General features: G+C 37.8%; 1 protein-coding gene across 3 annotated transcripts in view; it reads left to right on the top strand.

Moving 5' to 3' along the window:
• Positions 1 to 389: 389 nt before the first annotated feature.
• Positions 390 to 23,777, top strand: part of myh11.L (myosin heavy chain 11 L homeolog) — a 59,478-nt gene continuing 36,090 nt past the window's right edge. For all 3 annotated transcript variants that reach the window (XM_018236332.2, XM_041577521.1, XM_041577522.1), the window contains exons 1-4: positions 390 to 494; positions 3,160 to 3,518; positions 9,277 to 9,433; positions 17,891 to 17,918. In XM_018236332.2, the coding sequence (XP_018091821.1) occupies positions 3,177 to 3,518; positions 9,277 to 9,433; positions 17,891 to 17,918 (527 nt within the window). In that variant the 5' untranslated portion in view covers positions 390 to 494; positions 3,160 to 3,176. The remainder of the gene's footprint in view (positions 495 to 3,159; positions 3,519 to 9,276; positions 9,434 to 17,890; positions 17,919 to 23,777) is intronic.

Raw genomic sequence — 23,777 nt, 5'->3', positions numbered from 1 at the left:
TTAAGTCACTGTTAACCAATAAATCTCTTTTGGGCACTTCTTAACACAAATCCAGTGTGCTACTCATTTATCGCAAAGAGTTTATGTATGTTACTCTTGGCAGTTGGGATGGAATAGTATTTTCTGTCCAAGTCAAGCACTCTGTTCTTGATGCAGCTTTACCTGTATGGGAAAGGGTCTCACTGTGCAAAAATAAAGGTAATAATGGGAAATTAATGTCATCAGTGAAAAGGAATTAATCAAAATCTCTGGGACATTAATTTTTGCAGACTGGATGTCTGATTCAGAATTACTCAACTTATTGGAAAGTCTATGTTGCTGAAGCTCCACCCTTTCCATTTTTTTCCCATTCCCCATTCCTCCCACTGAAGAGAAAGCTCACTCTATATAGAGGGGCTGCAGACTCCAGGAAAAGTTGGACTGTCCCAGCTGTGAGCTGTACAGGTTCCAGACGTTGCCTTCAATTCATTCTCTGCTTTCCTAATTGGACATCTGTAAGTAGCAACTGCACCATTCAGTGGGATTTAGCTACAGTATGCAGGATCTGGGGACCCCATGCAAACAATAGATTTACTGAAATGCAATGTTACTTACAATGAGTGATAAAGCTAGTGCATTGAGCAATATAATTAAATGATATATATGTGTATGTGTGTGTGTGTATGTGTGTGTGTGTGTGTGTGTGTGTGTGTGTGTGTGTATATATATATATATATATATATATATATATATATATATATATATATATATATATATATTATATATATATATAGGTGAAGCCTCACCCATGTGTAAGTAATTGTGTTATTTTTGAAAGATGAAAGTTTGCTGTGTGAGTTTAGATATGTAATGGATGGATACCCTGTTTCCAGCTGATGGCTATATGGGGATGCTGGAAATTGAAGTTTAGCCACAATATCCTTACTGCATGAAGATGGATGGCACCAGGAAAGGTTCAGAAAAGGGGGAAGTTCCTTTTTCCTATGGGTACAAACTGAAAGGTAGATGGGGATCTGACAGCTTTGTTACTTAACTGACAGAATGCAGGCGGGACCTTTAAATGTGAATTTTGATAGCTATTATAGTTTGGGCTATGTCTCAGACATACATCAGACAGCATCTTATGGTCAAAAGAATGGTGGTCTAGAGATGGTATTGGGACTCATATTCTGCATAAGCTGGCACATCCCCCAGTAATATTTCCTGACACTTACACTGAAGGGGGTCTGACCCACCTGTTTTTCAGACAGTGTTTGATACCAATGTAGGCAGCTGTTCACATAAGGAGGTGTATGGGGTTATTTAGTAGGCAGTATGTTTGCATGAAAATTTTTGTTTTAAAATATGCAGAGAATATTTATGTATTTAAGATATCTTGTATATGTACTATGAATGAAATATGTGTATGTGCATAAATAAATACAGGCGGCTGGAAAAAAAAAAGCTTAAAATAAACTTTGCTCCAAGGTTTCTATAATGTCATTAATTGACCTGTGTGTATAACTTACATAATGTTACTCGCTCTATATGTAAGTATATATAGGATATATTGAATGTGCCAATATATTATATAGAATGAAGTAGTTTTGAAAAAAATTGGTATATGAATGCTGTTTCAAATGGAAGCCCTTGTGTATTTAGAGCTCAGAGCTGTCAGATGAGACTCATGAGTTGTGCACAGCATTGGCACTGGGTGTTTTATTGGAGGTTGGATGCACACATATTATTCCCTAAATGGTATTTGTTATGAATTAGTTATCGTGTATTGTAGATAACATGACCTTATATGGCTGCATGCATAGACTTTAGCAGACGGCCGGTGCATGAAGCTGCCTTCCATCACTAAGTGATAATATATGATTTGCAGCAATCTGGATTGTAACATTTCTCAAGCTCCCTTAACTGCCTTGGGCTTCCCAACATCTGCACACATTAGAGGCTGAGACTAATGCATATATGCAATATGCTTATATTACAAGGCAAATATTTCTATTTGCTCTCCATTGATTTGTAACTCATGGCTATCCAGCTGTTGCTAAACTACAATTCCCAGTATCCTCCAACAGACAGCTGGGCAACTCATAAGGATGCAGATTCCTGTATAAAATCCAGATCATCTTTTCTTGGCATTGTCAGTGATACATGTAAAATTTCCTTTACCATAAGCAACTCATTAAAAGGAAATAATGCCTTATTTGTCAGTAATGTTTTTCCTACGTGTATTGCCATTTAAAATAATTAACTAGAGACTTAGACTGTGAGCTTTAGGGGCCAGGGGCCAGGGGCCTTCTTTGTACCGTATCAATTAAGACTTGGAACTGTCACAAATATATTTATAGATATCAATTTGTTGTAAATATATATATATTTTTATATATACCTGTATATATATAAAATTAGAAAGGTAGAGCTGATTGCATAGACAGAGCATTCCTTTTCTGTATTTATTCATGTGGTTTTATCAGCTGAGGAAGTAACATTAGCCCATGTTAATACACAACCACTTAGCGGTCAACATGTTCAACATGGGTTCAACCATGGGGCTTGCATTGAAAATACTTTCTGCCTAATGTTTTCATTAAAAATAGCTGTGATCTATCGGTGAAATTAAAAGCACTTTCATGTTTTCACTTGGTTGGGTCTTCAAAGCAATTGTGTGTGGTTATCAGGAAGAAAGAGAAGGTAGTTAATAGAATTATCAGCCACATTTACACCCATCATGAACTATTTATCTGTAAGCTTGAGTCTCACACTACAGGTGGATAAAAGAAAGGGTTCATTCATACAAAGTATATTATCCAGGTTACAGGGGTTAGAGTTTACCAAGGATAAAAACAAATAGATCTATAAGTTTACTATTAAAAAAAAGTAAATGGATAGAGCAGAACCTCAATTTTACATATCCCCCAACAATAATGCATTTTTCTATCATTTTACGAGATTTTACAACATTTTTTCTGGTCCCCTGAAAAATCTAAAATGGGCGTGCTACTGAATATTTAATATAAATGTATAGGCAGAATGCATTTTCAATTTTTTGATCATTCTGTACACGATACAGCATGAGTTCAGAATATGATATGGGTCCCAATAACAGTGTTACTATTCTCTTTGCACAAAGGTCGACAATAATTAAAACAAAATGTCATTTTTTTACAGGTGACTGTTAAGTCAAAATGTCGCAAGCAGCTTTGAGCGAGGATGAAAAGTTTCTATTCCTTGACAAGAATTTTATGAACAACCCACTAGCCCAGGCTGACTGGACAGCCAAAAAGCTGGTTTGGATCCCTTCGGAGAAAAATGGATTTGAAGCTGCGAGCATCAAAGAGGAAAAGGGGGATGAGGTTTTGGTGGAATTGCAAGAAAATGGGAAGAAGGTGACAGTCAGCAAAGATGACATCCAAAAGATGAACCCACCTAAATTTTCTAAAGTGGAAGACATGGCAGAGTTGACTTGTCTTAATGAAGCATCTGTGCTGCACAACCTAAGGGAGAGATATTACTCTGGCCTTATCTATGTAAGTCACTAATTCACTAACATGACTGCTGACGCTTTCAAATGAATTATATTTTATAGAGAATCACTTATTAGTGACACCTTGCTGGCTTTCTTAAATCACATAATTTAAGATATACATACAGTTAATGACCATTTAGGAAATGACGATATAGATGCCAGTGCCATATTTTACTAGTGTGAAAGCCATATATACATTTATTCTGATGTGTATGAGCATGTGTTAAAGTGTTCAAAATATAAGCAAGCCACATCCTTGAAGAACACTATCTATGCTATGTATGTATACAAAAAAGGAAATATGTCTGCAGCTTGATAAGCAAGGAAGTTCAGCTTGCAGTCCAACTTGACTGTTATAGTGCACAGCAGGGATATTCATAGTAGGAAATGGGATGCTCATCGTTCCTGGTATGTTTTGAGGTGTCGCCAATGACCCCTTGAAAGTCCAACCTTTAGTTAGAGGATCCCATTATCATATGAATTGAATACAGATGTAGGAAGATATTGGTGTATCAGTGTATTAGGCCTAGTCGCAAGACTGAAAAACTTTTTGGAACAGGCACTCAATGAAGCAAACTTCCACCAGGCAAATAGTTCAAAGTGAAGAGTTTATAGTGTCCACAGCCTTACGCGTTTTGTGTCATAAACACTTAATCATAGGCTCACATGAATTGAATACAGACATAGATAGATTTATTATACTAATAGATTTATTAGTCCTAGTCGCAAGACTGTCTATGACACAAACACATATTTACCCCATACTTCGCTGTAACTAACTTTCATGTGTATCTAGTAGAAAATACACTAGATACACTTAATCCAGACCCTGCCCCCTCCGACACTTCTCAAAGCCTCTGTTTGTGAACTACTAAAAGTTAATCTGAAGGGGTGCTTCCCTTTAAAAGTGCAATGAAGTCAGGCATTTATATCATACCTCCCAACTGTCCCGTTTGTAGAGGCAGACGGTCCCTCTTTTGACAGCTCAACCCGCTGTCCCTCATTTGTACTGGAAAGTCTCCTCTGCACTAAACAGCCAGAAAAAGAAACAAAGTCTCTCACTTAATTGGCTTTTGGCAGAGAGCCCAGAACAGCCACAGCAGAAGATAAGATACTTTTGTAACAATTTCTAGATAAGCAAATAAGTAACAATATAAGATAACAGGTCACTTGGGACAATTCACCTTCAATAGCAAAACTGTAATAACTGAAAAAAAACACAGAAATACATTCAAACTATCACAACCTGCAAAATTTTGTAACATGGACATGGTAATTAAGGGGTGTGGTCACAAAATGCGCATGGTCAAAAATTTTTGCTGCCCTATGCACATCAACTGTTTTGTCCCTCTTTTTATTTCCAAAAAGTTGGGAGGTATGTTATATGGTTTACTATGAAAAGCAGGCAAAAATCAACAATCGTGTTTGGTAAAGGATTTCAATGTTCCATAAGAACATGTAATGCAAAGGAAAACACGTTTACTTGGTTACATTTGTTTAATGAGGTTCCTTCTTCTGACAAGAGTAGTCTAAAATCTTTCAATGGATTTTTGTCTTTTTTCCAGTAGTTATGCACTTATACATGAAAGAATTAGCTAATGTGCATGATGTGTACATACCATAAGTTTATAATAGGTGTTTGGCATGTAAGTGTGCCAGAAGTATAATCAACAACTGGGGTAGGGGATGGGGTTTCAAAAGATTTGATGGGCCACATCTTTGATATTCTTTGTGGTAAAGGAGTGTTAGCAAGATGTATCGTTACTGATAGGAAATGTTACAGCAAAGACGTCATGGAGTCCAGATGATTGGTCACAGAGGGGAAGCTTCCTGAGGAGACAAGCAATAATGGAGATGTAATGCAGCAGCTTTTCTCAGCAGACTAATAGTCAGTGAGGCGTGGGATACTGATTATGGTATAGGAAGAGATCAGTCAAGTAAGGGAAGAAGATTATTCTGCCCACTAAGCAGCATAGCAGTTAATTGTATTTGAATGAGGAATGACAGCACTGGCCTTATAAAATGATCAGCAGACATCATATACTTTTGTAATACACTATGGGGGCTATTTATCAAGGTCCGAATATCAGTATTTCTAATATCCAACTCCGAGCAACTCTGAATTCCGGAATGGACCTTATTTATGAAGAAAAAAGCCCGAAAAATTAGGGTTGGGCAAAACTCCGAAAACTCCAGAGCTCTCCCTGGAAACTCCGAATTGTTCAGAGTTTTCCGCAAAAACTATGTTTTTTTCAGAGTTTTTTGCTCCGAATCCCCAAAATGGGCACCTTCCCCATTGACTTATACAGGCCCTCGAGTTTTTTGCTCCGAAAACTATGAATTATTCGAAATTCGAATATTCGGAGCTTGATAAATAACCCCCTATATATGTGTACTCTACGTTAACAAAAAGACTAATGATGTTAAGATTCCCCATCATACACATTAAAATAACCGTCTAATTTGTGTGAGTGTGATTCAACTCTTTGACTTTCCTAAAGTTAAAGTTCTTGATAAGGGCTCTTACTCACTAGCGTTCTGACCTGCGCTCCCCTGCGTTCCGTTTTTTGGCGTTCCTCCGCAGGGGAGCGCAGGAATAGACGCATGTCATTATTTCAAATGGGGCTGTACTCACTCAGGCGCGTGTAGGCGTCGAACGCAGGAAAAATGCAGCATGTTGCGTCTGAACCTGCGTTCGGCGCCTACATGCGCCTGAGTGAGTACAGCCCCATTTGAAATAATGACTTGCGTCTATTCCTGCGCTCCCCTGCGGATGAACGCCAAAAAACGGAACGCAGGGGAGCGCAGGTCAGAACGCTAGTGAGTAAGAGCCCTAAGAATGAAGTGACTATGGCTAATTGTTACTGACTATGGCTAATTGTTACTGACTATGGCTAATTGTTACTGACTATGGCTAATTGTTACTGACTATGGCTAATTGTTACTGACTATGGCTAATTGTTACTGACTATGGCTAATTGTTACTGACTATGGCTAATTGATGCAGAGTGTCAGAAGTGCCATAATCTGAACTCCACAGATTTTCAGCACAACTGCATCCAATTTACACAGAAATGAAGGAACAATAGTGGTCATCATCAGCCACAACTATGTCAGGCACAACACCATCTTTATGCTGGAATTATGGAAAAATGCTGCATTTTTGGTTTAAAAAAAAAGGCAAAATTGCACTTTGCCCACGGTGCTCAAAACTGCTCTTAAATGTGAATAAAGGTTTGTTGTTTTTTATGGATCTTCTCTACTCCCTGGTACACTGCATGATTACAATTGACTGTCTCACTAACACAGTAAAGGTGGCCATAGACATCCAGATATTACTGTACAAAATAGAGTTCCATAAGATATTCTGTATGTGTGTATTGTGGGAGACAAGCCAACCCATATCGAAGACTTGGATATTAGGCAGGTCGGAAACTTTTGATTGTGCACCTTCAAAGACTAATGTTACTGCTCAATCGTCAGATACAGGTAGAATTCTATTGCTTCAATGTGTATATCTGACAATTCAGCTCTAAGGGGGTTTTCTTCTACAAACGCCAATCAAATCTGCTCAGGTTTTTTAACTTTTTTATGCTTATTTCTTTTTCCATTTTCCCGAAAATCTGCTATGCGGGAAAAAAAAATCAGATTTTCAAGATTTTTCTGATTTTTCATCTGTTTTTTTCGGATTTCTCACCCGAAAACTCAGATTTTTGCCTGAAAACTCCAAAAACATTGTAGTATTGCACGAAACCCATCGCACATCAAAAAATCATTGGACATTGACTTATATGCAACCTCGACAGGTCTGAGATGCCGGATTTTCTGATTCAGACCTTTCTATCCATGGGGTTTAATACATTCCAAAAAATCTTGATTTTTTTAAAAGTCCTATTTTATAAAAAAAATTTTTTAGTGATTTTTGCATTTGGAGTTTAGTAAATAATCCCCTAAATGTCTGTAAAGAAATGTCTGAAAGTGAATGATCGTAATTGTTACATCTATGGCCACCTTTAGTCACAGGCCAAAAACCTTTCCCTTTAAATCCTTCTGCATTAGGTTGGTTCATTGAATGCATTTCAGAATTTCAGATTTCTCAGACGAGATCCCCTTAGTGGCTCATATTTTCAATAAAGCCATCTAGCAAGCTAGGTGCAGCCATTAATGTTCAATATTTTATTTATTTCAGTTCCTTCATTATTACTTGCTAGAGCATATACAGTATTTATAAGGGAATTTAAGATCTCCAGAAGATTACACCAATTATAGAAATTCTGTTAATGCACTCATATAGTATCTATATAGTATCTATTACATTTTACAGGTTTTACTTTGCTGTTATGAAGTCTATTATAGAAATCAATCATTTCTATTCGATTACATTTTGAACTTACTTTGTTAAAAGCCAAAAATATATATGTTCTTTAACTAGAACATTAAATGGTGTGTTAATGAGCTTATGTTAAACAGATGTATATATAGCCCCCTTATGCTTACCCAAGTGGACACCATCATTTTTTTAGTTCTCCCTTGTTGTTGAGTCAGTAGTCCAATCAACAAGTTTTCCTGGTGAAACATAAAATATGATGTATATGAAATATAATGAATAAAAAGATGACCAGAAATCAACAAAATACATCATTTGTTCCCATGACGAAAGTTATTTAATATACAGCTGTTATATAGGTAAGTGTAAAGTGCAAGTTTAAGTTATTATGGAACCCACAAGTTTTTAAAGAAATCATTCGTTCAGATTATCAAACCTAGAAAACAAAAGTTTATGTTTTGTGTGAACTGCATTGTGTGCTCCCAGCTCAAAAAATTTGCAGATATTAAATACCAACTTAAACCCTGCTACAACAGACTGGGATAGGTACCTGCGTAATACGCCAATACAGGCAAAAATAGCTCAGTGTCTGTATTCTCTGTTTCCAAATACCAAAGGAATCATAAATACCGATGCTTTCGTTGTTTTCCTTATAAGGCCAAGCAAACAATGAACGTAGTGCCCCTATGTAAACCATATCTCAAGGCGATCCGTGCGAAATTTCCATCCAGAAATCCACGGAAAAAAACAGGTTACAAATGATAAACATAAGAGTTAACATGGTTATTCTTGCTGGATAATGACTTTTCTACTACAGGTAAAGGACCTGTTATCCAGAATGCTTAGGACCTGGGACTTTCTGGATAATGGATCTTTCCATAATTTGGATTTTCATGCCTCAAATCTACTAGAAAATCATGTAAACATTAAACAAACCCAATAGGCTGGTTCTGCTTCCAATAAGGATCCATTATATTGTGGTTTGGATCAAGTACAAAGTACTGTTTTATTATTAAAAAGAAAAGGGAAATTATTTTTAAAAATTTGGATTATTTGGATAAAATGGATTCTATGGGAAATGGCCATTCCGTAATTCTGAGCTTTCTGGATAATGGGTTTCTGGATAGCGGATCACACACCTGTACAAGTCCTACAAGAGCAGATTAAATCCATTAAATACAATATTTTCTGCAGTATTCACAGTAGCTTGTCCCCAAAAAGCAATGTAGTTCACCTTTCTCATGTAAATGGCATGTACTGTACTTGGAGTGTAATATAACAAAATTGGAATGTCCTAGATGCAGCTTATTTAAAGACCTAAGACATTAAAATGCATTGGTGCTCCCCCATATATATATGTATATGTGCACCTTTGTCATCCTAATTGTACCAAGTCACTTGATTTAAGCATACTGTACTTCTTTTTTTACAGACATATTCTGGTCTTTTCTGTGTCGTGGTCAACCCATACAAAGCTCTCCCAATTTACTCTGAGAAAATCATTGAAATGTACAAAGGGAAAAAAAGGCATGAAATGCCACCTCATATCTATGCAATTGCAGACACAGCCTACAGGAGTATGTTGCAAGGTAAGAACTTGCTTTTTTTGGATGTATAGTAACATGCCACATTCGTCAATATTGTCCCCAATACTGCTAATTTATGAAATACTACTGGGGCTCATTTATCAACACTGGGCAAATTTGCCCATGGGCAGTTACCTATAGCAACCAATCAGTGATTAGCTTTTGAAAGCCAGCTGCAAGTAATACACTGAATGCAGCAATTTGATTCGTTGCCATGGGTTACTGCCCATGGGCAAATTTGCCCAGTATTGATAAATGACCCCCACTAGTATCTTTTACATATGAGTCTCATTTACTAAAAGCATTTGCAGCTCTGGGTGCACAAAAGCAGGCAAGATTGCAAGTGACAAACCATTCTGCTAAAGTCATTTATATATATATTCTGTATTTCTTTGTAAAGTTAAAGGAAAACTAAAGCTTAACCAAAGAAGTATGATAGAAACGTTGTGAATTATACTTTAGCTTTAGGTTTCTGTACCAACCCAAGGCAATCACAGCCCTTTAGCAATGAAGATTTGTGTCTCAGAATATTCCCCCAGTTGCTCCCCTTCTTCTTTTCTGCTCATTTATTCTGTGCTGCTGTCAGTCATTGCGCTTAGGGACTGACTCACAAGAATACAGAATATAAATGTCACAATGTAAGGCTGATTAGTAATTAACTTAGATTCTCATTACATGTCTGCTTAGGAACCAGTGTCGTTAGCATCAGAATGTAATAATCAGCCCTGTTACATCAGCTTATATTATAGGAAAACTTTATTTCCTGCTTGATAATGAACAATCCCTTCACCTTTGAGAGAACTTATAGTATGATGTAGGGAGTGATATTCTGAGACAATTTGCAGTTGGTTTTAATTTTTTTATTATTGAAGGCTATTTAGCTTTTTATTCAGCAGCTCTTCAATTTGCATCTAAGGCAATCTGGTAACTAGGGGCTAAATTACCCTAGCAACCATGCATTGATTTGAACAAGAGACTGGAATATGAATAGGAGAGGGCCTGGATAGAAAGCTCAGTAAATAAAAAGTAACAATAACAATACATTTGTAGCCTTGCAGAGCATTTGTTGTTTAGAAGGGAGTCAGCGACACCCTTTGAAAGCTGCAGAGAGTCAGAAGCCACATGAGGAGATTTAGACGCTTCGTTTTCCGAAGTCACCAGAAGTTGACCGAAACTTCGGGCGACTTCGGAAAGTCGCCAGGCACCTAAATCTCCCTGACTAGCCCTTAAGTTTAACTTCTCAACAGCAGCCCAGAGTACATTGAGCATGTGACTAAATACAAGATTGTGAGCTGCTGTGATAACTTTTAGGACAGAGACACAAGCTGTGATTCAGGGAGAGAAGTCGCCCGGTACAATCTCCTCTTCTTCGGGGTGACTAATCTCCCTGAACTGCCTCTACTGCCTCTCCTGCCGGCTGGAATGTGAATCGCCACTGGGATGGAAAACTAGGTTTAGTTCCCCCTTAAATGTCAAACCCTGGGTCTGTTTACTGGACTGTCAGGGGAATTTTGGAACAGCTTTCTATAAATATATATATATATGGTGATAAGGAATTCAATCATTTTCCCAGCATGACGTTTCTCTCCCAAATGTAAAATCCAAGCTCAAAGGGACACGCTGCATCCTGCTTCCAGATTACTTTTGCCTTATTTGGCAGGGAAAAGAAGTAAAACATAATTAATATAGTTATGGGATCATTTGGCAGGGCTTTTGCAAAATGCTGATTCTTTTTATTGGGCTATAGTACAATAAACTGCCCATCACTTAAAATGTCAGGGGTTTGTCATAGTTTAGATGCATGTATTAAAGTTTATTAGAGAACATTTTCCAAATTCTGTATCAGGACATGAGTGCAACCAGTACAGACGTTTAGATAAAGATTTTCATGCACGCCCCAGTGCTGTCTTGAATGTGTTTAACCCCTTCAGTGCTATAAATTGTATTATTTATTGTGCAGATGCAAGTACCAGAGTGCTAGCACTGTAGATTCTGTATTTCTTGACTTTTAATGGAAAAAACCCAATGTCTCATGTTTCTGCTTGTGGCCAGTGCAGGCATCAATAAAAAGGGCTGAACTTGCTTTTATCTCCAAGTGGTAATCACCTATACATGACTATAGGCAAATTTTAAAAACATCAATGACCTCTTGTTTGCCTATCCTAGAAGCAAATATCAGTGCAGTAAAAGAGATCATGGACACCCACTCTAAACAGTGTTTGAACCAGGTTTTGGTTATCCATTCATAGGTTGAGAATGGTGTCAGACTGGGGGGGTCAGGGGTAGTGATGGGCGAATAAATTCTCCTGGCGCAAATTCGCAGTGAATTTCCGCTTTTCATTGCCGGCGAAAACATTTGTAAAACTCCATTTAACGCCCATTGAGTTTATTGCTGGCGTAAAAATTGACGCAAGTGACTTTTTGGATGCGCGTCCAAAATTGATGGGTGCATCAATTTTCAAGTTTCACAAAAATTTGTTGGCGAATCGAAACGGGAGAAATTCGCCCATCACTAGTCAGGGGCTGTTGCTTCAGGCCACACATGCCGTCCCCCCCGGCTCGCTGCCCCATCCACAACCTCCCTCCACCCCCCTGCATGTACCTTATTCTTTTCGTGCCCTGGGGGGAGCTCAGGGGGCAGCACCAAATACTCCAGGTAGGGAGCAGGTCTGGGTTGGCGGGGCCCGCAAGGGGCAGGGCCTACAGTTTTTTTTCCCAGTGCGGGACCAGCCCACTACAACCCTCATTGAGAATGAAGAGAAACACTACTATATATTTCCTCTTGCAAAGGATCGGTATGGTCTACACCAGAGATATCAGACACTCAAAAAGAGAACTATGACAAAATGGTCTTACCCTACATGAAGCCCTTGTTATTGTTGATAGAGGTTGTAGTTCAGGTATCAGTATGTCCTAAGATTTGCAGTATATTGGAGCTATAGAGATTTAGGGGCAGATTTACTAAATATCAAATTGTCGCCAGAGACTGATTCGCACCCATCAAAACACTGCCAGGCGCAAATGCACTCCGACTACGCCAATTCACTAAAATGCGGAGTTTCGTTGTGGGCACCAAACGCTGGCGACTTTTCGCTAGCGTTACATTGGCAATACGAGCATTTGATAGTGAAGATGCGCTAGCGTTCATTTCTGCCTAGCGAAACTTCTCTAGGGATCTTGCGCTCAGGCCAATTTGCGAATTTCCCACGGAATTCGCGAAACGGTGAACGCCAGCGTACGTTTTCTTGTACGCCGGCGCACATTCGCCTTTGAAAATGCATCAGCTTCAAAAAAACGGACACCGGCGTCCAATTTATTTTGACACCAGCGAATTTTCGCTGGCGGCAAATCGCAGGAATAAATTTCCCATCACTACTGGTTACACAAAAAAAGTTTAAGTTAGGTCTTTTGCAGGCAATCGGGCTGAAAAAAGGAAAAGAAGCCAGCGTTTTTTGGACTTTGATGCATTTTTGGCTCAAAGAATAAAATGTTAGTGACAGAAGATTGAAGGTCTAGCTACTTTAATGCACTTCGCCTGGTCTGAGGTGGTGAAGGCGAAAGAGGAAACGTTTAGTAAAATCTGCACTCTAGTGAATTTGTGGAGAAACTACCAATTGCCAGAGCAAAAAGTCGCCTGCCGATAGAGTGCGAATGGCCGATAGCACCTGTCTCTTTCGTTAGCGAATTGGCGTCTGTGCCCATTAGTAAATTTGTGATGTCCCTGCAGGTGGTAAAGATAGCGAATTGTTGGTAGCGTTAGGCACTTCGCCCTTTAGTAAACCTGTCCCTTAAGGTCTGAAGGTCTAAACCAAAGGACTGAATGTAGGAGGCACTGGGCTTCAGGGGACATGACAGTATCATTACCTACTGTACATTCTAAAGGAGAGGTATAATGCAAATTACAATTACATGTTGGTGCAACAAGTCACGTGACTTAATAGAAAGGAAAAGAATATTGTTCTAAATAAATGATTTGCTCATCTCTACATCCTCCCCATGTCATGTTTGGGACAGGCAAAGTGTGGACAGCTCGCTTGACTTTTCCTGTTACCATCCACACTTACTACTTGATGTGTGTTAACACAAGATAAGATAAGGCTCTATTTGAAAGAGAGTATTGTAACATTCTGCCTCGCCATTGTAGACAGAAAATGAAAATATCGAAGGTGAACTAAATATATTAACAAAGATTATTTAGGGCTGTCTATAAAAAATGTGTTGGTGCTGGGTGCAGTTGTACATGACAGCTCCTACAAACTATTAGATGGTCCTTTGGCCAAGAGAAAATAAGCAACTACATTGAACATCCTTGTTTATCTTTCCATTTGCTTACAAGCCAACAGCACACCCACACACTAAATAACTTTTAAAAGCCACTCTTATGTTTTCAGAGTAGCAATCAATACATGATCAGAGGAACTCATTCATCTTTGTATTCTATGGAATAATTATGTTTTAAGTTCTGTTTCTTAAACACATTACATTTTTCACTACTGTATGTTCCTCTATGGAGAATATTCTGCATGACTTCTGGGTTCTTTCCTCTCTGAGGTCTTTGTAATTTGAAATAAAAAGGAGGTCCATTATTAAAGAGACTATGCTATAGAAAAAAAAATGATATAAGATGATTAGCTAGATATAGATATTATGTAACAATAATGTTGTATTCTAGCTTTTGTTCTTACACATCATGTAGCCAGAGATTCATGGGCTCCAGCAGCATTTTACAGAGTCAGGGAATATAAACACATTTTTATTTCTGTATAGGTTTTGCATTAACTGTTATGCAATGAGTGCAGCCCAGAAAGTATTACATAAGATTATATTATCCTATTATATCCCTAATTTATCTGTATTGCTTCAGAAAACAAAATTTCTTGGCAATATCCAGGGGAAACGATTATTACAACAAATCTACTTATTTAGAAGCACTTTAAGGGAATCCAGGGCGATGCAACCTGGAGATTAAAGATTCATTTTAAGGCATAATTGCTCTAACAGCACCTCGGCTATTTATTCATATTTTTATTTATAAAGTGCTACTTGGATATGCAGAATTGGGCATTTAAACAATACAATAAAAGAATAAATGAGGCTAATTATTATAAGAGATTATAAATACATACATTGAAGATTAAAAGCTAAGTGTTAAGAGACATCTTCATCAGTGTAGCACTGCTTAGTGAGCTATAGAAATGAATGTCAATAATTGCTACCTGCTGGTTGATTGCTATGGGTTTCTGCATTTTGGCAAGTTTAGTGCCTCATATTACATAACCCCGTTGAGTTTTAAATAGAAGCTTCTACCTAGATTCTTGCTGTTTGTAATAGTTGTTGTAATCTGTAATATCAAAAAGGTGACAAATATAGTTTCCAGATTAATCATTAGTTTAAATGAGTTGTATGGCTGTTGGTCTTTGTGTAAGTCTCTGTTATAGTTTTAGAAGGTGAAAATCTATCCCACATGTGGCGAGGCCACAAAGGCCTGGACCTAGAGTCGCAAATGGCCAGCGCTGGCCTCGGGGTGCTGATTGGTGTAATCTGACCCTGCTGTTAAGGCTAGTGTCAGATAGGGAGATTAGTCGCCCAGCGACTAATCTAATCTAAATTTTTGGATTTCACTTGACGCTTTAACTAACTTTGCCACTTTATACCACTTACACTGCCATTTCCAGGGTCATGCCAAGGCTGCATATATCTTTGGAACAGAGAATATCAATTATTTATAGGATCCACTGAATACATTTTCAGATTGCATGTACTGTTAAGCAGGCCCCGGATTTGTGGCAAGGCCACAAAGGCCCAGGCCTAGGGCAGCAAATGGCCGGCACTGGCCTCGGGGTGCCGATTGGTGAAATCTTGCCCTGCTGTTAAGGCCAGTGGCAGATAGGGAGATTAGTCGCCTAGCGACAAATCTCCTCTTCTGCAGGCAACTAATCTCCCCATACTGCCTTCACGCCAGCTAAAATACAAATCGCCAGTGGGATCGCTTCACATTTCCGAAGTCACCCTCACGAGGCAACTTTGGGCGACTTAGAAAATCCGAAGCGATCCCGCCGGCAATTCGTACTTTAGCCGGTGGGAAGGCAGTATGGGAAGAATAGTCACCCGCTGAAGAGGAGATTTGTCACTGGGCTACTAATCTCTCCATCTGCCACCACCCTAACGGCAGAGACACACGGTCAGATTCAGGAAGATTAGTCGCCCGGCGTCAAATCTCCTCTTCTTCCGGGGCGACTAATCTCCCCGAACTGCTTTCTCCTACCTTCCCGCCGGCTCGAATGTAAATTGTCGGCGGGATGCGATTGGATAGCTTTGTTTTCTGATTTACATTCTAGCTGGTGGGAAGGCAATTCGGGGAGACTAGTCCTCAGGCGACTAATCTCCCCGAATCTGACCGTGTGTCTCTGCCCTTAGACATTTCATTTCTGTTATTAATTTCAAAACTATGCTCCAAATAAAAGACACAGGATATTTTTACATCAGTACATATATCATTTTAGCTTGAAATGACCATTTTATGTCCTAATTTTGTGGTTGTTAGGCTTGTTCATATCTCACTAAATGTCCCAATTGTATGACACAAAAGAACTTTTACTGAGTCCTTGTTCAGCAATGCTGTCTGTTTATTCCCTTTTATGGTGAAGCTGCATCGTGATAAACCATCAGATTATGTTGGAGATTAGACAGTAACAGCAGCTCTCAGGCAACAACAGGAAAGCCAGGGAATCTCATTAAGGAGAAGGGAAAACAAGTTTACATTTAGGATTCTGTATACAAACTGTGTATTCCAAACAGCCTTCCTCTTGTTTATTTATTCAATATTAAGAACCCAAAGATTTTTGTGTCTGTGCATACACACTAGAAAACACATGTTGTTTTTAAGATGAAGCTGCCATAGCTGCTGCCACACAAACCTAAGGGCAAAGGCCAGACTTGGCATTTTTGCGGCGTTTTTACGTTGCGTTTTTTAAAAAAGAACAGCCAGGCGTAAATATGCCACTGAAACCACATGCGACCGTCAGCATGCGTTTTTCATGTGTTTTTCAGCACGTAGGAATCTTTTCCCAACATGCACTTCTCATTGAATTTCGACGCCATATTTAAAATACGCTCATATTTACGTAAAGTGTGGTTTCAAACGTGCAGATCCCATAGAGTCTATTGATTTGGTAGTTTCTTGACGTATTGGCGTTTCTGCTAAAAAACACCAATACTGGCGTCCTGTGGCGGATTTCAGCTTGCAAGTGCCCTGTGTGTATTGCCATAGTGCGTTTTCCATTAGTTTCAGTGGTAGTGCAGTTTATGCGTATTTAGCCTGGCTGTTCTTTTTAAAAAACGCAACGTAAAAACGCTGCAAAAACGCCATGTCTGGCCTTGCCCTAAATCAAGCTGCAGTCTTCTAATGCATTGTCGGAAGCCGCTGATTTTAGTTATATTTGCCAGAATTTTTCAGGAGAGTCCATGCAAGTAGATTTAAGAGTAGAATTTGTAATTGATTTAGGAGTAACTCGGCTGTGGTGAATCAGACTTGAGGCCTAAACCATCCCAACTGCATTGGGCCAATCCTTACAATTATATAGTTTAGATGCTAATTTAATCCAATCCAGCTGGAGTGACGTTTATGATCGGCAGCCTGCTCAAGGACCCCTCACAGACTTATTTGTAGGACATAATTATTCATAATTTAGCGTGTGGAATTTCAAATATTCCTCCTATTAAAATGGAAAAAATTGCACAGCATTATTCTACATTACTGTCCATGTTTCGTGATGTAGGCCATATGAACAAATGCAATTTTTTTGTGCTTTCTCGACCTAACATTTTTTAACACTTTCCTACATCCAACAACTCATCATGCTGTTCAGATAGTTACAGAAAAGGGAAGCCCCTCCTTAGCCATGCATGACATCAGAAATAGCAGGAAATTCTTATTTTTTTAATCGAAATTCCCAAATTTTTCAGAAAACAAACACTGATGCTAATATATACATATTATGTTTCAAAGGTGAAAAAAGGGGGTTTCCTTGTCACTTAAACAACAGCTAGTCAGAACGCTATGGTCCAGGGATATTTACTGCACATAAATACCATGTTGGAGTTACTTTTCTTTCTTGGACAGACAACACAGTCACCTGGCACTGAAAGGCACTATGCCTGGCAATTAAAATGCAAGTAAAGATTTACTTCATAGGCATAATTTCATTTTTATTGAAATTAGAGTTCTCCACGGATAAATTCACCCACTTTCTGTTTATTCCTATGGGATTTTTAAAAAAAAAAAATCAGTGGACGAGAGTTCATGATTTGATAAATAATAACAATCCCGTAGGAATGAATAGCCCCTTTTTGATAAATCAGCCCCTTGGTGAATAAGGTTAATGTATTCACTCAAATCCGTGTTTTTACCTGACTTTGATTTGCTACTAAGTGACTGTCATTTTTCAATATCTTTTTCAGATCGTGAAGATCAGTCGATTCTGTGCACGTAAGTAAATTTTAACATTTCTATTTAATTTCTACTCTCAGCCAAGGAAATCCTTACATAGAATGATTTCTTTTTAACAAGATTGTATTTTTTATACCTTGTTTCTTTGTGGTCATGTGATGTTATTGCTTTACATAGCAACTGCTTCATGAATGATTTTTACAGACTTTGGAAATGGTCTCTAAAATATATATTATTATAAAACGGAACAGATAAAAAAAAAAAAGCTCATTAAAACAGAGCAGGACAACCCCACATTATCAGTGGACATGCAGCCACACTGATCTGGTGCATTGTGAGAGAAATACAAATATATAGAAGGGAAAGTTGATATATGGGGAATTATTATGGAAAATAACTTGCTTGCAGAGTAGAATTGAGGATGAGCATGTTGTACAGGTCAGGGTTGGACTGGGCCTGAACTTAATACTCTTAAAGCAATGGCTGGTTGGTTGATTCAAAAATAGTTAGGGATGCACTGAATCCAGAATTTGGTTCAGATTCAGCAGAATCCTTGTGCCTGGTCGAACCGAATCCAAATCCTATTTGCATATGTAAGTTAGAGACAGGAAGGGAAATCACGTGACTTTTCATCACAAAACAAGGAAGTAAAAAAAATGTTCCCAGTTTTCTTTTCTGGACCCTCATTTGCATATGCAAATAAGGATTCAGGTTTGGTATTCAGACAAATCTTTCATAAAGGATTTGGGGATTCGGCCGAATCCCAAATTGTGGATTCGGCGCATCTCTAAAAACAGTACAAAACAGTACACTGTGATGATCATATCAATAGGTGACTGGTCTCCCTAAGGAGGAGAAAGAGAGGAGAATAAAAATATTTAGAGCTTTGTGGGTTACACCTAGGAGAATGTTTCTTGGGGCTGTAGAGCTTAAACAGTTTATCCAGATTTGCAGATATCAGTAGTAGATAAGGACATATGGACGATGTTTACCCCTGCTGGCCTATTGAGTGCAGGATCAAAACCTGTCTGCACGAGTGGTGACAAGTGGTTGTCATACGAGTCAATCGCAAGCAATATGGATGGTTACAGTTTATACGCTGGTAGCCTTTAGCTTATATAAATATATGAAATCTGAGCCTAATGAGACAGGAAATACAAATAATATGCTGTGTAAAAAAATAAACAGTATTATAATGTAATATTCCCTTTAATTGCATTGTCAAACCTTTTCATGGCTGAACTACAACTCCCATTCTTTTTCTTTCAACCAAATGTTGTCTCATTACTATCACCAAAACATCACCCCCTTTCCCAATAACCTCTTCAATGTTTTTAGATTTTTCTTGTTCTCTCCTTTCCTCAGTCTCAGTAGAGCTGCCATTATTAATAATAAAAGGAGAGTAGATGCGCCTCGATAAAGGGGGAGACATACATTTATCCGCTACGGGCTGATCCTTCAATTCCACTCTTGCCACGGGACTAAACATCCAGGAAAATTTAAGGTAGCACCTTCGGATCCTTATGCTGGAACATACAGACACTTGCTTCTAAAAGTTGATATCTTCAGAAAATTCATACTTTATTAGTCCATTTAAAACACACACACACTTGATTGAAGCGGGCAGGGGAGAGCACGGCTTAACATGTTTCATGACTACACAAGTCACTTCATCAGTCACTGTATGTTCTGGCATAGGGATCCGAAGGTGCTACCTTAAATTTTCCTGGACATTATTAATAATATTACATTTAGGAAATGCAAAACGGAGCAGTACATTAAAGGGATTGTTCTCCTTTAAATTAACTTATAGTATGATGCAGATAGTGATATTCTGAGACAATTTGCCATTGGTTTCATTTTATATCATTTGTGGCTTTTGAATTATTTTTATTCAGCAGTTCTTCAGGTTGCAACTTCATCAATCTGGTTGCTAGGATCCACATTACCCTAGCGACCATGCATTGATTGAATAAGAGACTGGAATATGATTAGGGGAGGGTCTGAATAGCAATTAGAGTAATAAACTAACAATACATGTGTAGCCTTACAGAGCACTTGCTTTTTAGGTGAAGTCAGTGGACCCCCATTTAAAAGATGGAAAAGCTGGAAAGAGTCAGAAGAATTAGACAAATAATTCTAAAAAAAACTACAAAAAAATAAATAATAAACAATTGAAAAGTTGCTAAGAATAAGCCATTCTATAACATACTTAGGGGCACATTTACTTAGGTTTTAGGTGGCCGAAGTTTTTTTTAAAGAGACAGTACTTTGACTATCGAATGGTCGAATAGTCGAACGATTTTTAGTTCGAATCGTTCGATTCGAAGTCAAAGTCGTAGTCGAAGGTCGAAGTAGCCAATTCGATGGTCGAAGTAGCCAAAAAAATCATTCGAAATTCGAAGTTTTTTTTATTCTATTCCTTCACTCGAGCTAAGTAAATGGGCCCCTAAAAGTTAACTGAAAAGTGAACCACCTCTTTAAATGTAGCATTGCAGGAACAATATGCCATTTATCAGTCAATATAATATTTTATTGATTTTCTGTTAAATAGGCAGTGTATGATTTAAGGCGTACACAAAACATACCTATCCTACATATTCACATATTTTCCTATGAGTTGGAGCTGTCATACTGATTTCCTCTACTAAGGCATACTCTACATGCTAATAAATACGTTTGGGAATTGAGCAAAAAAAAGGATCCTCTTGAGTATTCTCATCCCGTAGAAACCAAAATGGACATTTTAAAGTTTAGAATAAAATGGACATATTAAAGTTGAGAATGTTGTATACATACCACAGTCTATGCCATCCAACATAACTGTCTATTTAAGGCAGTGCTTTTTTAAACTTGGATTCCAAGGAAATATTGTCACTATGCGCTATGTCCTATTTCATATATCTTTCTAAATAACAAGTACAAAGAATATGGATCTTGGCAGAATTCTATGTATACACTTTACGGAGGCCTCTGGTGATTTTGAGTCCAAAGAGAGAAGTGATTCTTGCAAAAACTAAAAAAAAAAAAAAAAAATACACCAAAACATTTCTTCTTTCTTTAAGAGGAATTGAAATGCCTGTAGTTGTGTTGGTGTGAGAGAGAATGCTAAGAAAGCAATGCCTCAGAGCAGGGTAGGAATAAAATGAAACCATATATGGTCAAACAGCCAGGGAGTTCACAAGATGCCAAGAGATAGGCACTCTTAGCCTGGGAGAAAGGAAATGCACTTGGAGTTATTATGACCACAATATAACCCTCAACAGAGAGCGTTTACTGTATTATTGACCAAGAAAGGTTTCAGCTTCCCAAAATATACAAAAAAAGAAAGAAAAGGGTTTATTAGGAAAACTAGAGTGGGATGTCTGTTGTTTTTGGACAGTTTCCCACAGGATTTTGTTTTTTTTAATCAGTGGAAACATGTTTAAATACGGATAGAGACAGCAGGAGAGAACTCTAATAACAATGAAGTAGCAGCTTTTCTGTACTAAATTGACCCTTAGCAGCAGGCATGACCATTTGCACCTTCTAGCTGGCTAGAAATCATGGGAGATTTATAGTTTAACAGCATATAGAGGAGTGCTAAAGATTAATACCCTTTTATTCAGTGGCATTACTATTACAATTGCGGGTGACCCTCAGTTTCACATGCATCGAGGTCACCTGCCAGTCCCCCTACAGAGGAAGCAGATGCCGGCCCTCCTGTTGCTGCAGGGTCTGCTTCATCTTTATTCATACATATTCTGCAGTGCTTTATTGAGTTTATTTACCATTCTCACATACTAAGGCCAATTTTCTCATAAGACAAATAAAGTACCTGTACGGTTTTTTTTTTCGGGAGGAAACAGTAAGCATGAGAAGAACATGCAAACTTGTTGCAGATAGTGCCATGGCTGGCCTGGAATCAAACGTAGCGCTGCAAGATACCAGTGCTAACCACTGTACCACCATACTGTGCCCTTGCTATTCAAAAAGTTGTAGAGTTCAGGCGCAATTTATTATTTAGTGCATGAGCCAAGATAAAAACTGGGTGCATTTAAATGCTATTCATAAAGGTACCTGGAGCCATACTCCTCCTTGCTACTTCATCCTTTTCACCTTTTTGTCTTTCTTTTTTTTGACATTGTAAACTGATACAGGACATTTTATGCTGTACTGTTTCTTTCTTTCTATAAAGAAATCAAATTAAGATTTTTTTTAAAAAAATGGTTGTACAAAATGCATGTGGTTTACAAACCCAAATGCTAATTAGTGTCTACATTAGTAAATTGCATGCATTTACACTGCAAGGTACATAGCAAGCATGCCTATTTTATCTGTGGAATTCCGGCAAATTATTTAGCAAGCGCACCTTTTATATGTCTGGATTTCTGGCAATTTATTTGCACTTAGTCCTCTATACTGCTTTCTACTTCATACTAAGGGCGCTATTTATCAAAATCCAAATTTTTCAGATTTTTTTTAAATTGAAAAAGTATGACCAATGATTTGCCCTTATTTATCATTAAAAAAACTCGAAAAAAAATCGGATCTGGAAAAATCGAGACTTTTTTGGACTGTCACGCAAAAAACTTGATGCCCCAAAACAACAAAAAAAATTTAGTTTTTCTTGGAAAAACCAGCATAAGACCCTGAATGGTTAACGGATCATCTGTCATTGACTTTTATCTGAATGTGGCTGGTTTTAGATGGCGTATTTTCAGATTCAGACTTGGAACAGCTTTGTGGCATAAGAAATTTGCAAAAAAATCATGTCTTTTTTTACCTCAATTGTATTGGGGTTTTGACGTCAAAATGGACACCATGGAAAAATCATGCGTTAATAAATAACCCCCCTAGAGTTAATGTTACGGTAAGCTACCCCATTAAAATTGCCTTAATTACAAAAGATAAATAATAAGATAATTGCAGAGCTGGTTCAATAAATACAATTTTAATGATATTCAGCGAAGGCCATATTACTTTGATGGCAGATCCCTTGAGCCCTTACTTTGTCTGACATTTGAACAATACAGCCCTTATATTAAAACACTTTCATTTTCATTGATGTAAACCATTTTTGTACAAGGAGGAATCATTTGCCCGATGACCTAAAAGTATGCAGGGAGATGAGAAGCATTGGGTTAAGACAGAGCCTATGTAATTACTGTCACAATGAATTAACTATAATGCCCTCTATATAACCCGTTCTTAGTTACTTTAATACCTGATGGTTAAAATTGCTTTTGCTCAGTTATATTTCCATAGATATGTAACAGAAGGTTTTGAAGATTGAGTAGAAGTAAAGAAAGACTCATGTTTCCTGTGTTTGTCTGCTTTATCTCATCTTGTTTGTTCCGACATATCCTGCATCTTATTGTCTGTCCTGCTCTGTCTTCAAATCTTACTTTGTGCCTTATCATTTTTTCTTTTATTCACCTATAGATATCCACCTGTATTCTTTTTTGTGTCCTGTTTTTTAGTTAGCTTCATATTCTTTTTCTTTTGCGCAGTTTTGTCATACTTTCAGATGTTGCCTTTCCCTATCCAAGTTGCTATTTCCTCATTAAGTTAGCATGTGTTATGTGAGAGCCTAACTGGTTATATGATAATATAGTGAATAAAGTACCCCCTCTTGTAAATTATAAGGATATTATAAGTTACCAAAGAGTTTCATGACCATATATAAACACGAGGCTGAAGGGGGTACTTTAATCATTATAATAAACAAGATTTAGTGAGTCGTGACAGAAATGACATCACTACTCAACGTTTATAACTGATGACATCAATACTCACCGTTTATAACTGATGACATCAATATTCACCGTTTATAATGCTATAATTTGTGCTAATAAATATTTTGCAGTAAAATCTGCTGAATTGTGTGCTCCATCCTATCCCTCTTTGTATATATTA

Source organism: Xenopus laevis, chromosome 9_10L (genome assembly GCF_017654675.1).
Source record: "Xenopus laevis strain J_2021 chromosome 9_10L, Xenopus_laevis_v10.1, whole genome shotgun sequence".
Taxonomy (NCBI): Eukaryota; Metazoa; Chordata; class Amphibia; order Anura; family Pipidae; genus Xenopus; species Xenopus laevis.
This window is presented reverse-complemented; position numbering and strand designations above follow the sequence as displayed.